The sequence below is a fragment of the Cupressus sempervirens genome, chromosome 10 (assembly GCF_028749045.1).
Source record: "Cupressus sempervirens isolate cs-2001-9-10 chromosome 10, ASM2874904v1, whole genome shotgun sequence".
Classification (NCBI taxonomy): domain Eukaryota; kingdom Viridiplantae; phylum Streptophyta; class Pinopsida; order Cupressales; family Cupressaceae; genus Cupressus; species Cupressus sempervirens.
In genome coordinates, this window is record NC_143127.1 from 615,810,315 (window position 1) to 615,827,192 (window position 16,878).

The following is a 16,878-nucleotide window of genomic DNA, read 5'->3' on the forward strand; positions in this document are numbered from 1 at the left end:
TTCTAGAAGCATCTGAAGGAGTTGCATGAATCATCTAACCATAGTTGAGAGTTCTTTCTAAAGAACTAGTTGTTCTTCATCATAATGGATGAACACATCCTTATAGGAGCATCTTGCAAAAATTAAGAGCATTCCAGATCAGCTGGAAGCTATTGGTCGGAAAATGGAGAAAGAAAATATGGTAGTCATCGACTTCAAGAGTCTACCTAAATATTATGAACACATTATAGAGACTCGATATTACTTTCATTAATGTTGATCTGAAATTTCCAAAATTATGCACCAGACTTCTACAAAAGGATTGATGGAAACAACAATTTGGTAGCAATGCCACCTTGTCCTGAGCAAGCTTTTTTAGCCAAATCCTTTCCCAATGATAAAGGAAAATCTCGACACCCTCAGTCATCTTAGCAAAAGGTCTCCAATTGGTCTCAGGATGGTTTAAAGAAGAAGGTACATTGTAACTAATGTCACAAATATGGCCTGTTAAGTACCAAAATTTGCATCCAATACTGAACTAAAAAAGTTTAGTAATCCTGGCATAACATGGGAATCACTTCTTGGTGGGACAAGCAATTGAAGTGAAACCTCTATTTTCTAGGCCGGCTCCTATTGAATATTCAGTAACATTTCCACAAACCTAATCTAAACTTGTGGGAAAAACGAGAGAAATTACTGAAAATAAACCTAAAACCTATAGTTTAAACTAAGAGATGGGTGATACACCAAAAGTGATATGAAAGTTTGGGGACAAATGACAAAGAAGGACTATTCAGCTACTTGAAGTACAAACAGAACACTTCTTTTCTGTAAAGATTTGCATAAATAATTTGCAATAAGGTTTCAGGAATGAATAAGCAAAAAGAGGAATACAGATGCCTCTCTCTTACCAATTTCACTTTTAGAAACACAAATTACAACCTGCAAATAGACTTACTCCTCTACATCTAGGTGCTGGAATGAGACAAAAGAATAAGGAACAAGAACAATTCACTAATTGATTTATCAAATCATTTTGATACTACACATAGAATTGCAGAAAGAAAGAAGGTTCAAAAAAAAACACAAAATAGCATAAACACAACTGTTGTCACCTGTATTAAACTTCCACAGTGAATTACGAACTTCTGCAAATAAAAGTTAAGGACTCAAAACAGTCACAAAAACTTCTATGCATAATCAGAACTCCCTTTTCAAATGAGCAACCAACCCATTAAGTACATGCTAATTCAACCAACTTGGTCGAAATCAAGAATATAGCCCCAAAAATAGCACCTAAAATGACTCCGAAAGACATGTGCTTGATGACAAAGTCCAGAAACCTCATCATCCATCATGAACGCTTTTTAAAATGTCATTAAAGTCTTCAAACTGGGTCAAAACCACTCCTAAATTGACTCAACTATCTCCTAGATTCCCTCCACTTGTCCTCAAACAAATTTGACTTCCCCTTACAAAAATCATATTCACAAGATGCATTTAATTTGGATTTTAAATTCAAATCTTCCTCCTAATCATTATTTTGTTGTATTAGAATTTTTTATTATTTAGTTGATTTATAATATATCAACTAAATAATAATAATTACAAATTTGAAATAAATACAACAAAATAAAATAAAACATATTTGATAACACATACAAAATATGCTAATAAATATGAAATACCTTTTACAAACCCTTATGGGCGGACCCGATATGAGATTTCAAAATCATTAAGGGGCAAAATAAAAACAAAGGTAAAAGGCATTGTGCCATTCAAATGGCAACTAGGAAGAAGGGAAAGAAATTTTTTTGAAACCCTAGCTGGTAGTCATAGTTTTTTTTTCCTCTGGTTTTTTGCCGCCATTGTGAAGGAGATTTGCTGGAACTTCGAATTTGAATAACGACAGTCTTGAAGCCGCCATGCATGAACATGAAAGGTATGCCATTTTGTTTAAAAGGTTTTACTGTTGCTGGATATTTTTGCTTTGTTGGCGCCATTGTGCGAGCTAGAGCTTCAAATTTGGCAATTGCGACTTTGTTGAAATAGTTCTTGTTGATTTAAATGGTCTTCCTGCTTTTTTTTGCTGAAATTTTACCATTATTAATAACACCCTTGAAAGCATCCACCTTGTCCATACCTACAAAGAAGATGAGAGTTTTTGTTGGAACATGGCTTGCACTGTTTTTCAGATGTGGTGTCAAATAGCTGGAGCTTAATGAATTGACTCCATTAAAATCACTACCATCTTGTATCTTCTTTGAAGTACTTATATTTTCACTTGTCTGATTATGGTCCTGGACTTTTCTCTCACCAGTAAATAATTCATTGTTGTTATGTTTCTGCCGCTTACTCTGTTCATATATATTTTCAAATTTATAACATGAATGTCTTTTTGATACCTGTGCGAGCAGAAACTACATGATATGCATGCATATCTTCCTGTTCGTATCATATGCGGCTCTTTGAGAAGGAATGTCAAACAAATCTCCCTCGATTTCAATTTTTTAATTAAGATCCAAGTTAAGTTTTTCTTCCTTTCTTGAGTGCGCCATCTTGCATGACCATTTGACATGTTTTATTTCATCTTGCTGTGCGGAGCTTTCCGGCTGGCTCTTTTCTTCTAAAAAAACTTTTCCTCTTCATTGTTTATATTTCAGTTGATTATGCAAGAAAGCATAATCAAGGCTATAGCACAATCAGCAAGACATTGAAATAGCAACTTCAGAAAAGTAAGCTGTCCCATGACAGCTAATTCATTAAATAAACTACATATTAAACCACTTTTGAGGATATGCTGAAGAATCTCAGTGATTTCACAAAAATCTGGCCTAAGTGTTGGATGTTGCTGCCAGCACTTTTCTAGTAGCTCTGCAAGTCTTGAATGTGTACTTTTAGGTATGGTAGGGCGCAGACTCTTTTGAACAACATCAACAGCTGCTTGTAATGGAATGAGATAATCATATGGAAGCTTGTCTGCTTTGGAAAGTCGCTGAGCTTCACATTTAGCACAACAAATAAAACCCTCCTTATCACCTCTTCGGTACTGTCTAAGAAAGCCCTTCAATATAGGAGCAAGTTTTTCTTCTCTTTCCTTTCGAACAACCTTCAGCTTTTCCTGTACTTTCCTCATATCAACTTCTTCTCCTTCATTTCAGATGAAGCCAACAAGGCCATTGCAAGCTGTCTTATGTAATCTTCAAACAACTCACTTTCAAATAACATGGCAAAGACTGCTGTTGGGTCTAATATAGCTTCCTTTGATATGCATGCCTTCCTGTTTCAAATGAAATAAACGCCATCATCTGCTTCGCCCTCTTTGGCAAGGTACTCGCCCCGATCAAATTGTTTGAACTTGATCAATTCTGCTGATTTGGACATTGATTTTTTTATGCAAATTTGAAGCTTGCTCTTTTGAACAACATCAACAGCTGCTTGTACTTGATTATAATGAAAGGTTTCATATCATAGTTAACTTTTGTCATCTGAGCACTTAAAATACTGTTTTTGATATGTATTCAGAATAAGAAAGGATTGCATGTGGGTATGTAGTTGTAGGTAATCAGTCATTGCTTTAAATCTTTTTAAGATCTAACCCCACTTTTTTCCCTGTGTAGGAGGACGTAGACCCGAAACTGTTAGATCGAGAGATGGACCAAGAGCAGCATCGAAGCTTATATAACTAGTCAAATGCTGAAAAGGCAATGACTGGTTACCTCTAACTCTATCTTCCTGTGTTATGCTTTTCTCATTGTCAATATCTATGAAAGACAGTAGTTAGACTCACGGCTTGTGTGAGATTTTTCATTTCCAGCATTTTCTATTCATTTCATACTTTGTAAAACTGAAAATTGTACATATCAGTTGTATATTCGAGAAATGAATATTACAAGGACATTCTTTTTCGAAATGAATGACATTCATGTACTTTCCTTGTCTTCATACTTAAATTTTACACGTGCAAAATTTTAGTAACATGGCCATTTGCTCAAGGATTGTCGAAATGAGTTAGCTTTTGAAAGCAAAAGAAAGGAGGGTCTCAGCCTAGAGCGAATATTGCTAAGCACACAGCGAAGAAAATGTCTTCCTTTTACGCCTTCACGGCTAAAAGACCTACAGTCATGTGAGATCTTCTACTTGGTATATAGATATGGTGCTTCTCAACATTTCAGTCACAAGCGTGATTGGTTTATGATTTTTTCTCCCTTTACTAATTCAGTTATATTTGGAGGAGGTGGAGAGTATACTATCATCGGCAAGGGCAACGTTCAGAAATAGTCTTGTAAAGGAATCTCATTTTCCTAAATGATTACTATTTTCCTGGCATGGAACTAAACCTACTCATCGTGAGTTAGGCCATGCAACATTCTCATCAACTTGATGTGGTATTAAGTACACACAAGTGTTCAATTGTTGATCATGTGACACGCACTATAGTAGTTATTGGCATTGAGGATCATTGTCTATTTAGACTTGTGGATACTAGTGGTTCTCTTGAGCATGACTTTACAACAAAATCATCTTCTAGCAGTCGTCTCTAGCATCAACGATATGGTCACCTGAACATCCACTATCTTGCTCAACATGTTCGAGATCATTTAATGCGTGGCCTACCTGAAATTCAAACTCGGAATCAACGAGTTTGTGGAGCTTGTCAGATTGGAAAGCAACACAGGATGTCGTTTAATGATGGTGTCCCAAGGAGGGCCTCTAATGCAATATCGTTGGTCCATGTTGATGTATGTAGTCCAATGAATGCTCCTATTACTGGCTACAGATATTTCTTAGTTTTTGTTGATAATTTCAGCAAAAAAATGTGGGTGTACTTTCTGTATTTCAGAAATTTAAGGCCTTAGAAGATGTCGGTGTACTTTTTGTATTTCAGAAATTTAAGGCCTTAGTAGAAAAAAAGTTTGTTCTATTATATCTCTTAGGTTTGATAATGGGGGAGAGGGGGGTGGGGGTGGGAGTTTGGCTCTATCACTTTCTCCAATTTATGTGAGACACATGGCATAAAATGTCAATTAACCACACCATACACCCCGCAACAAAACAACATCGTAGAGTTGACTAGATCCATGATGGAACACAAAAATGTTCCTAAGAATTATTAGTCAAAAGCAATGCTTACTATGCTCCATCTCCTTCATCGATCTCCCACACATGCTATTAAGGGGAAGACTCCCGAGTCAGCCTGGACTGGTCGCAAACCTAGGATCAGCCATCTGAAAGTTTTTGGCTCTTTAGCATATGTTTGGATTCTAGATGCCCAGCACTCCAAGTTGGATTCTAAGAGTAAGAAGCTCATATTGAGAGTATATATTGATAACCATGAGGCTTACCGACTAATTGATGTAGATAGTGATCGTCTTATCTTCAGTCGAGATATTGTCTTTGATAAAGAAAATATGGTTGTTTCTCTCTTCCTTGTCTAAGAAAAATTATGAGGATCAAGCTTTGAAGGCCTCTGATTCGGAGGGATGATGCATAATTTGAATTTGATGATTCACTACCTAACTTTCCTTCGCATGATGCTAATCTTCCACCTATTGCAGATCCTCTTCCACCTCTAGCTCTAGTTATTACTCCATATGATGTAGGCACATCTACACTTCGACCTAGACTATTAGTGATCTTCGTCCTGATGAACTCATTGAGGGTTGATCTTCTACAAATAAGGGAAAGCAACAAAATACAATTAACTTTTCTCTCATGGCCAAGCTTCATAGAATTTATTAGCCTTGTACATATAAAGAGAACAAAGGGATTCTAGAGTGGGAATAGGCTATGGATACAGAATACCAGAGTATTATGAAGAACAACACCTAGGTTCTCTTTGATCTTCCTCCAACAAAGAAGCCCATTAGCTACAAATGGGTGTATAAGGTCAAGTATAATGCAAATAGTACCTTAGATAAATACAAAGCCAGATTAGTTGCTTGAGGGTTCACACAACGAGAGAGCATTGGTTATGTGGGGATTTTTGCTCCTACTACCAAGATGAGTACAATTCGTCGTCCTCTCGCCATTGCAACTCAGTTTGGATGGAAAGTCCATCAAATGGATGTTAAGAGGTCCTTCCGCAATAGTGAGTTGTAGGAAGAAGTCTACATAACACAGCCTCCTTGTTTTAAGGTTGTTGGCAAAGACCACCAAGTATGTCAACTCAAGAAAGCACTCAAGGGACTCAAACAAACCCCTCAAGCATGGTACATCAAGATTGATCAATACTTGGTTGCTCATGGTTTTCAATGTTATCCTTATGATGGGGTAATTTCTATATCAAATGCTTTGGTGATGATATTATCTTCCTTATTGTCTATTTGGATGACTTGATCATTATTGGTCGTTCAACACATTTGATTGTAGAAATCAAACAAGACGTGCAAGAATTTTGATATGACAAATTCGGGGCTTCTTTATTATTGTTTAGGTGTTGAAGTTTGGCAAATTAATGGTAGAATTTTTATTTCACAGACTATGTATTGCAGGAACTTGCTTGACATGTTTTGTATACAGGATTGTAAGTCTGCTTGCACGCCTTTGGAGAAAGGATTGAAGTTATCAACCAAGTCTGCTTCTCCTGTTGATGAAACCACTTACAGGCAACTAGTGGGCAATCTCATCTATCCCATTAGCACTAGACCTAATCTCAATTTTGCAATGAGCTACATTTCACTCTTCATAACAGCCCCCAGGGTCGATTATTGGGTAGCAGCAAAGCGTGTTCTTCGTTATGTGAAGGGCACCTCTAATTATGGACTTCTTTACACTAGGAGTCATTATTCCAAACTCAGGGGCTTCACAGATTTAGATTGGATAGGTTTGGTTCATGATAAGACATCAAATTCTAGATGTGTTCAGTTTGGGATCTGGTGCAATCACTTAGACTTGTAAGAAACAACATGCAGTCTCACTCTCCTCCACAGAAGAAAAGGTATCGCAGAGCTGTCAAGGTAGTTTGGCTTCACCAGATGCCTGCGGATATGCATTTATCTCAAGTAGGTCCGACTCCCTTGCTCTATGATAATCAGAGAGTTCTCAAACTTGCCAAGGACCTGGTCTTCCATGAAAGGACCAGACATGTGGACATTCATTGTCGTTACATTTGGTAGTTCGTTGAAGATGGGACAGTGCACTTGTGTATGTTCCAACAACAAATCAGACTACATAGATTCTCACCAACCTTCTTGGTTCATATAAGTTTGCTAAGTTCAACGGACAGCTTGGTGTTGTGGACAAATTGACTATTAAGGGAGGGTATTAGAATATTATTATTTTATTACTTTAAAGGTCATCTTTTGTATATAATGTAAAGTAGATATATAAGATGGTTTCCAGTAACTTTCTATGATCTTCAATTTCTTATTAGAAACTTTCTATTTTGTACATTTATTTAAAAACATTAATGATCTCTTCGATCGTTTGTTAATACATCAAATATTTTACCAATTACTTAGCATAATAAAAAATTCAAGCACTATCAATTTAATCTCCCAAGTTTTACAACCAAGGTGAATCAGATAACAAAAAACAAAATCAAGTATTCCAATAAAAACTAGCACATCGTCAATAGAGACAACCATGGAGAAAGAACATGAGTTCAAAGAATCATATAATATCTCTTGGGTGGTAGAAAATTGTAGGAGGTGGATGAATTGGATCCACAATGATAATTAAACACAAAATACACACTACAGGCACTTATAGAAATTATAGAATCATTTCATTGCCTGATCGATAGAAAACATTACATTGTGCCTCTCTTTTATAGAGGTCTTCAATTGTATCCGAAAACATCTAAATTAACCGACATGATACAAATAGACTTTTCTAGAGCTATCTACACATAAATGACTTCTAGAACTTTACAAAATTAAATATTAACTTTACCTAACCCTATTCGGTAATCCATCAATTTTTAGAATCCTCTATTATGCCTTTACATTTCATTTGAGGGGAAATTACACATTCGAACACTCCCCCCTAATTTCAACCTCAAATGTTGTTGTATCCAAATCCAAATCCTTTCTTTTGCCTAATGTCAAAATGTCATTTTCTGATAATCTTCGTATCTATTAATTTCTCCATTAATAGTGTCTCCCAAGGCTGCAGCCTTTAATTTCTACAAACATTTTGTAAGCAATTGGCTCCCAACGATTTCCTCTTTTCACAGGATCCACTGATAATTTTGCCTCATCTGTCACAAATGCCGGTGACAGGATCCACTAATAACCTTGATCAAATTCATGTCTTCTTTCAGCTACCCTTGATTGCTTCATCTGTCACAAAGTTTACCAATAACCTTTTGCCTCTTTGATGCCTTGCTCTAATCTGTTTCCCAATGCTATTGCATTCCTTCTTACACTTGAACATTTGTACCTGAATAAAGCTCTAATCATTTCTGAAATTCTTTGCCAATTTGATCCATATCCAGAATCCATTTTTATACAACCTGCCATAGAATCCTTTTTGCAATCTCTATTACAACATGTTTTTATCACAATGATTTTTCAAGCCACAAATATTACAAGGATGTATATCCCAAAATCTATCCTTTGTATGCCCTTTCTTGGTACAATGTGAACATTGCAGAATCTTTTTGCCTTCAATAAATTCTCTTGAACCTTTATTCATCTTTCCACTACCTACATCATATCCAAGACCTACATATTTTGGCTTGACTATAGTCTCAATTGGATCCCTTAATCCCTATTCATCCTTTCCTAGACCTTTACCTTTGAAACCCATTCTTTCTATAATCTTCAAACCAATATTGTCATTACAATTTTCATGTTCATCTTTACACTCCTTTTTGCAAAGAACTTTAGCAAAATCACATTTCTCAATCCCATAATCACTCAAATCATTTGTGTCACATGATACATCGCATACAAATGGTTTCACATTCAAACATTCTTTCTCTTGTTTCAAAGTAGACAATTCCTTCTTTAACTTACTATTTTCCTCTTCTTATTTCTTCACATTTTCTTCTAAAACTTTGTTCTTTTTCTCAACATCATCAAACAAATTTAACTTTTCTTCTAATTCTTTATTTTGCTCTCTAAGCTTGCATGTTTCCTTCACCTAACAAGGATGTATATCCCAACATCTATCCTTTGTATGCCCTTTCCTGTTACAATGTGAACATTGCACAATCTTTATGCCTTCAATTGATTCTCTTGAACCTTTATTTATCTTTCCACCGCCTACATCAGATCCAAGACCTGCATATTTCGACCTGACTGTAGTCTCAATCAAATTCTTTAATCCCTATTCATCCTTTCCTAGACCTTTACCTTTGAAACCCATTCTTTCTATAATCTTCAAACCAATATTGTCATTACAATTTTCATGTTCATCTTTACACTCCTTTTTGCAAACAACTTTAGCAAGATCACATTTCTCAATCCCATAATGACTCAAATCATTTGTGTCACATGATACATTGCATACAAATGGTTTCACATTCAAACATTCTTTCTCTTGTTTCAAAGTAGACAATTCCTTTTTTAACATACTATTTTCCTCTTCCAATTTCTTCACATTTTCAGCTAAAACTTTGTTCTTTTTCTCAGCATCATCAAACAAATTTAACTTTTCTTCTAATTCTTTATTTTGCTCTCTAAGTTTGCATGTTTCCTTCACTTGCCAATTATGCACTTCTTCCACGATTTTTAGCCTATCCTCTAACTCTTTCATTCTCTCTTTATATTTACTAATTTCATTTAAAAGTCTACATTTTTCTTCTGACCTCTCTCTAATCATTGCAAACTTTTCTATCTCTAGTGTTAATCATTTTTCTTTTATACAATCCATCTCAAGAATCAAATTTATATTTTCCTTTAACACTCTTTTACCTTGTTTTCCCATTTTAATAAACTCAAATCTATCAAATGAAAATCCAAGCCCCTTCTTAAAACACAAATCTGAAAACCTTTGTCAACATCAACTATCAACATCAAATTTCATACTTACCATTATTCATATCGACACTCCTCAATGACAGCTACTGTCATCCCTTTTCTTAGACTCAATGCACTCTGCAAACACTCCAATGCTTTCTTCACAACAAAGGTCTCTTCCACAAACTGGTGGCTCCAAAGCAATGCTCGCTCTTTCTTCCCATACACCAACAATTCTTCAGCTGCGATGTCAATACTCCTTAGTCAAAACTAATATCAATGAATGCCATACACATGTCTGCTTACTGCAGAAAATAATGATCTTTCTCCCTCCAATGATGCAATTTTGATCAGCTTCCTTCTATCAAAGAAGGTGACATGATATCCTTAAACATACACAATACATTTCTTTTCTTCAATGAAATCTGAATTGACATCTTTCCTACTCACAACTTCCACATGATCTGACCCATTGTCGGAAAACAACAATCCGACATTTCTCTATTTCAGCAGATATGATCTTCACTATATGACCTTCACACGTTGACTGCACCAAAATATTGCTTGCTCTTTTATCACAGTCAGCAATTCTGTTCAACCGGCTCTGATACCAATCTGATGGAGGTAGACCAAGATCTTAAATCTGCTCTAATACCAAATTTGTAGGAGGTGGATGGATTGGATCCACAATGATAATTAAACACAAAATACACACTACAGGAGCTTATAGAAATTATAGAATCATTTCATTGCCTAATCGATAGAAAACATTACATTGTGCCTCTCTTTTATAGAAGTCTTCAATTGTATCCGGAAACATCTAAATTAACCGACATAATACAAATAGACTTTTCTAGACCTATCTACACATAAATGACTTCTAGAACTTTACAGAATTAAATATTAATTTTACCTAACCCTATTCGGTAATCCAGCAATTTCTAGAATCCTCTATTACGCCTTTGCATTTCATTTGAGGGGAAATTACACATTCCAACAAAAATGAATTGGAAGGAGTGGCTTAAATATTAGACTAAAGGAATAACTAGGAATTAAGTTGATTCAAAAGTAGAAACCAACCTGCAAATGAGGGAAATAAAACAAAATCAATTACTTTACATGAAAATGATTAAGATTTTATAAGATGCCAGCTACAGAGAACTGCACAATCAGGGATTTGATAGTTATGGTTTTATTCAGTAATTCTAGCAGGGCAATCTTTCCTTTAAGCACGTGTGTGACATGAATCTGTCTTGAATGTGTTATGTAACTGTCAAGTTTTAAGTGAGATATGACAAAATTTATCATTCCCTATTTGAAATAAACTCTTACATTGCATTTGATATCTGCAAATCCATTGCCGATGTAGATAATTGCATTATTTTATATATATATATAATCTTCCCATTTGAAGATCCTTACATCAGTAATGACAAGATAAGAGAAAGACTTACATTTAAGAAACAAAGAAGAGAACCAGCAAGAGATCCAGCAATGGCTAGAAGAGTTAGAAACCTGAAGTCAAATATAGCCTGCATACCAAACAAGAAACAACAAAGTCAAAAAATATTGTTCGCTGGAGTGAATATTTAAAATCAAGGCAGCAACCAATTTAAATTTTCAAGAAAGAAATAAAATAAATTCAAAATTATTGTGGATAGTGAACCATGTATCCTGGAACAAAAAAGAAATCACATTATTGAAAGGATAAATTTGCAGCTAAGGAAAATGTCTCCCAAATCGCAAAAATCAACAATTTCATTGCCAACATATATTCTCCAAAAAAGCTTCAACATATAGGATTATTTTCAGCTCAGAAGATTTAAAAAGGTTATAAGATAAAAGGCAGGGATTTCACTGCAGAATAACTGAAAATACATATTTTTCCTCTTAAATATGAGTGACAAAATATTTCAATATTTTTATGCTATAAAAAATACTCCACAGATGATACAGAAATTTTACTACATTAATTAATGTATTCCCTAGACTGTTTAAATGAAACATTAATCAAAAAAAGTGTTTGCTTCAAAAGATTCCAATAAAAAGAGAACTTTTCTTTCTCAAGATTTTTATGATGAGTATTTAAGAATAATTATGCCACAAAATGTGCTGATAAATTCTAGCAAAGTTTTATAGTTTTTCGTGTTAAGAAAATACTAAGGAACCATGTATTTCATAGTCCTAGGAATCCTAGAAAATCATTTTATATATTACATAGAACCTTATGACTACCACTTTAGTCCTTATAAACTGCAGCAACAATAACCAAAATTATGGAGGCATAAGTATTGAAAAGTATTACAACATTCTATGAGGTTAAGACACACTGCCAAATATCCTTGCCACGGAAAATAGTAAGAAACTATGCTCCACAGAGTTCTTGGGATAGGGACTGCAGGGGACAACCAGTCATATTTTCAGAATGGGTGGGGTTTAAGGCCAATTCTTAGGGGACTGCTATTAAAAAAATAAGGGAGTATATATATATATATATACAGAGAGAGAGAGAGAGAGAGATTTCAAATATGCATAACATTGATAATCCATTCACCGTGAAGCTTAATACATAGAAAATTAACAAAATTAAAGTGCTTTCATTGTCAAAATATGCCTACATATAGCGAAAATGCCCAAAAGGCTCCAAGTTCTATGCATGAAAAGACATAAACAATAGAAAACATACTAAAAGTCTATAACTAAACTACTAATCAGTAAACACAGAAGTCCAATAATTGCATCTATGGAGACACGAGTGTTAACTATCCCATTCATTCTCATGAGATGGGTTCTTGTGAATCACTACTTATGAAACATGGGTCAATGAGTTTGACTCAAAAGCTACCTCCTTATCAATTGATGAGCTTAAGGAGATTTCTGATAAATGTTTCATAAGGCACAACACTTGTTACAGATTTTTGCAAATGGAATTTGCAAGCAAAGTGGGATTAGCCATGGAAGAAACTATGTGGTTAAAAGCACCTGAGCTGGATAGTACTAGGGTGGTTGACCTTCCAAAAAGTCGCAATGCTTCACCTCTACAAGCATCACCTAGATGCAATGAGTGATAAGTGTTCCATTCATTCTCATGATAGATGGGTTCTTGTGAATCACTACTCATGAAACATGGGTCAATGAATTTGACACAAAAACTAGACAATAGAATCCTAATAGCAACATGACAATTGGGCTTGTTGTGGAAAACATCTCCTATTAGTTAATTGATGAACTTAACAGATTTTCTAATGAATTGTTTATAAGGCACAACATTTGTTAAAGGTTTTGCAAATGGGGCTGCATGCAGAGTGGGCTTAACCATAAAGGAAAATCCATAGAAGTGTGCTTTTGTTGGAGTAATAATGGGATGGGTGACCTCCTTGGAAGTCTCAGTGCTTCACCTCTATGAGAAGCACTTGGATGCAATCAGTGCTAAGTGTTCATTTATTCTAACGAGAGATGGGTTCTTGTAAACCTTTGACTCAAAAACTACACAATTGAATATTGATAGTTGATAGCAATATCACAATATATTACCCACATTGAAAATGGATTCATCAAAAGAAATCCTAGAAGGCAGCTCTTCAAAATTCAAGCAAACAAAGAAAGAACCTTGTTTTCTAAACCTAATATCTTCTTGTTCTACAAATTTCAATATTACTCTAGTTTAAAAGGGTTTTGAGGAAAAATCTGGGGCTTTTGGTGTTATAGAAGTTTTAGGTTTAATTCCTCTTGGATTTGTGACATTTTTGACCAGAGAAGAGACTATCTAGAGTCTAGAGTCTTGGGAGTGTAAGGAACTTATAGTTGCTTTCTTAAATCGCCCTCTTTTTATGCACTTTAGAGCCACAGTATAGGAACAATAGGGTATGGTCCAAAGGAACCCATGGAATTCTTTTGATATGTTGTAGTATGGCCAAAAGGGTATCTGAAAACCTATTAGGTTAGTGCTTTGGAAAAATTGAGAGTAATCCTAGCATGTATCTCACTGGAGACCTAATAGGGACAACTAGGCCTAGAAGGCAGTTTGAAAAGATTTAGGTGTTAGAAGGTGCTTCAGGACAAAAAATAGTTTGAAACCTTTTGAATCCACCTTGTTTTGGCCTAGGCCACCCATCCTAAACATTTGGGAAGCCTAGGATTTGTTTGAGTACTATTTTTCCTTATAGAAGGTTTGGGGAAGGCTAGTTAACCTTTGAAAATTGGTGGGGCTAATCATCCACCACCCTTACCTCTACATCAAGTGGAATCAGAGGATAGTAAGAATCCTTTGGAAGTTGGGGAAGTGGTCTTAAGAACATTGATAGTTTGGATCCTTAGTTAGTGTCATGTCCCTTTTTCAAATAATTAAAAATAATAATCTTTCCTAAGGCAGGCAGGCCCAAAAAGGTGAAGTTTCGGAAAAAGGGGATAATCTTTGGAAGCTAATGGACTAATAAATGAAAATTATTATTAAAATATATTTTATTAACCCCTCTTGAACGTGAGTTAGGGTTATGCCCTCTTTTAAGGGGTTTGGAGGCATTTTGGGCTTATTCCAAAACTTGATTTTTGCTCATTTCTTTGTTATTCTTCAGAGGCTGCCAAACTTGTGGAGAAGGAGACCCAAGAACGGGAGTTTGCAGGTTTCCAGGAAGGCTAAGGACGGGAGTTTGAAGCCATTCCATGTGCATGCTCATGCAAAGTTTGCCTTTGTGCTGAACAGTGCAGATTTGTGGGTTTTCGGGTGTATATTTTGTAAGAGTTTGGTGTTTCCAGTTGAGTATTTCATATCAGTTTGGGTTGCTGCTGTATATCAGACTTTTAAATGTTAAAATAGAGCTGAAAATATGTATTTGGATATGATTATACTTTTGTGATAGATTATTAAGTTTTTGTGGTGATTCCGGGCTATTTTGTGCTATTTTCGAGAGCCCGATGAGCATTGTTTTTGTCCTCCGCTTGGGATCTATTGTGTGCATGTTATACAGATCTGGAAATGTCATTTTATAGGCTGTTATGCTGCTCAAATTTCTGTAAAAATGTCCACTTTCAGATTTATTAATAATAAGTGAAGTTGTGAAGCTTTTGGCACTATTTCTGGCATACCCGATTTGGGGTTTATTGAGAAATTGGTGGATCTTTGAAATATTGGTTGTTTGATCTTAAAGATCTGATTAGAGGTTGGAAATATCATACAAAACCAGTAAAAGGACATTTCAGTTAGCCCTTAGAGTTCAAGTATCCATTGAGGAGAAGCACTTGAGTTGATCTAACATGTCAAGGAGATTAGGAACCATGTCTAAAGGGCAAGGAGATTTACCCACAAGGATGAAAAACTCTGAGTTAGCAAGGATAGACAAAGAACAGTTGGCAAATAACAAGAAGTTGAAGGCAGCATTAGAACAAAGAGAGAAGGAGAGCCATGAGAAGGATAAGACACTGGAGATTATGATGGAGAGAATCTTGGCATTAGAGAAAAGGGATAAAAGCAAAAGACAGGATGAGGAAGTAGAAATGGAAGAAGAGGAAGAAGTACCATAGGAGGAAGAACAATTAGATCCCGAAGATATAAGGAAGGCTATGTTTGTAAAAGTTATAAAGAGTGGAGATACAAGGGCAAGAGCAGATTTGCCTATGTTTGGAGGAAACATTGATGATGAGAAATTGATAGATTGGTTTAATACCATCAAGAAATTCTTTGAATGTGAGGATATTGAACGGGTACAAAACTTGAAGATAGCAAAGTGGACACGCTCTACTATGGTGGGATTGTGTTCAAGCAAAGAGATGAAAGAATAGGAAACCAAAAATCACCCCTACATACCAAAAGTCACCAAAGATCAATGCTTGGCCTAAGAAGATCAACTCTTGAGACAAGAGTTTCATTGGAGGAAGGGAGTATGACGCAGGAGAATTAGGACATGCACGGATCCCCAAAGAAGACAAAGGATGGGTTAAAGGCGAGGAAGAGTGTGAACCAATAAATTGGCATGTTTTGAAGCCAATCATGGCCTTAGGAGGCTTTATGGATGTTAAAAATGTAATGAATCCCTAAAGGCCCTATTAAGGACCTTAGGATCTTTAATTATGAAATAGGTGTAGAAAGGAAATATACATTCAAATAAGTCCTAACGAGTCTTAGGAAGATTTAGGATTGGTTAAATTGGTCTTGAGGACCTACTAGGAAAGTTTAATGGGTTAAATAGTTGATCTTTGCAATAATTTGTAAGTTGGTGAATTCAAATATTTGAATCCCGACGATTAGTCCATTTTGGTGGGTGTTATCTCCAAAATCTGCAACCTAATTTGCTTTAAGTCCTGAAACCCTCAGGGATTTTGGAAAAACATTAGGTCAACCACAGGTTGTGGGTAACCTATAACCTAATAAAAACCTCCAGATTCTAGGCCAGTTCCTATCTAATATATCTGATACCTCACCTATGCTAATGGAGAGGTGAAAACTTGCATGGAAAAAGGTAAAGACTTAAACTTAAACATGAAAAATTAATAGATGGAAAATAAGGTGATACACCAGAATTGATAATGCAAAACACTACTATACTTGAAACACAGTGAAAGATTTTGACAGATAGTCACAAAAAACACGGCTTCAAAGAATTGCTAATTCACATCAATATTTTAAGAGAAGGCTAGAATTTGAAAATATACAAAAGGAAATCAATCACAATCGAATATATCAATAAAGAAAACACAACTCAAAACCTATGAAAACAGATATCAGACATAGAAGATGCAAAACGAGACATAATTCAAGAGGTTTATCAATAAAACACAATTGAATAACATCAATCACCACAAAGCATACAACCAAATCCTTTACTCCAAAGCTGATTCCAATGAAAACTGTATTCCGATCAAAGGCCCAAATATCAATATCTCTGCATAATAGCTCAGAATAATGGAGAAAAAGATACTAAGGACGAATATCACATGCGCATCCCTCTTCTCTCAAAATCTCCCCTATTTCTTGATAAACAAGAGGGTAATATAA

At 35.4% G+C, this 16,878-nt stretch overlaps 1 protein-coding gene across 2 annotated transcripts in view; it reads right to left on the minus strand.

Annotated features, from left to right (window-relative positions):
* LOC149535348 (uncharacterized) overlaps positions 1-16,878 on the minus strand; it is a 195,453-nt gene that overhangs the window by 90,946 nt on the left and 87,629 nt on the right. For both annotated transcript variants that reach the window (XM_089803948.1, XM_089803947.1), the window contains exon 3: positions 11,342-11,419. In XM_089803948.1, the coding sequence (XP_089660074.1) occupies positions 11,342-11,419 (78 nt within the window). The remainder of the gene's footprint in view (positions 1-11,341; positions 11,420-16,878) is intronic.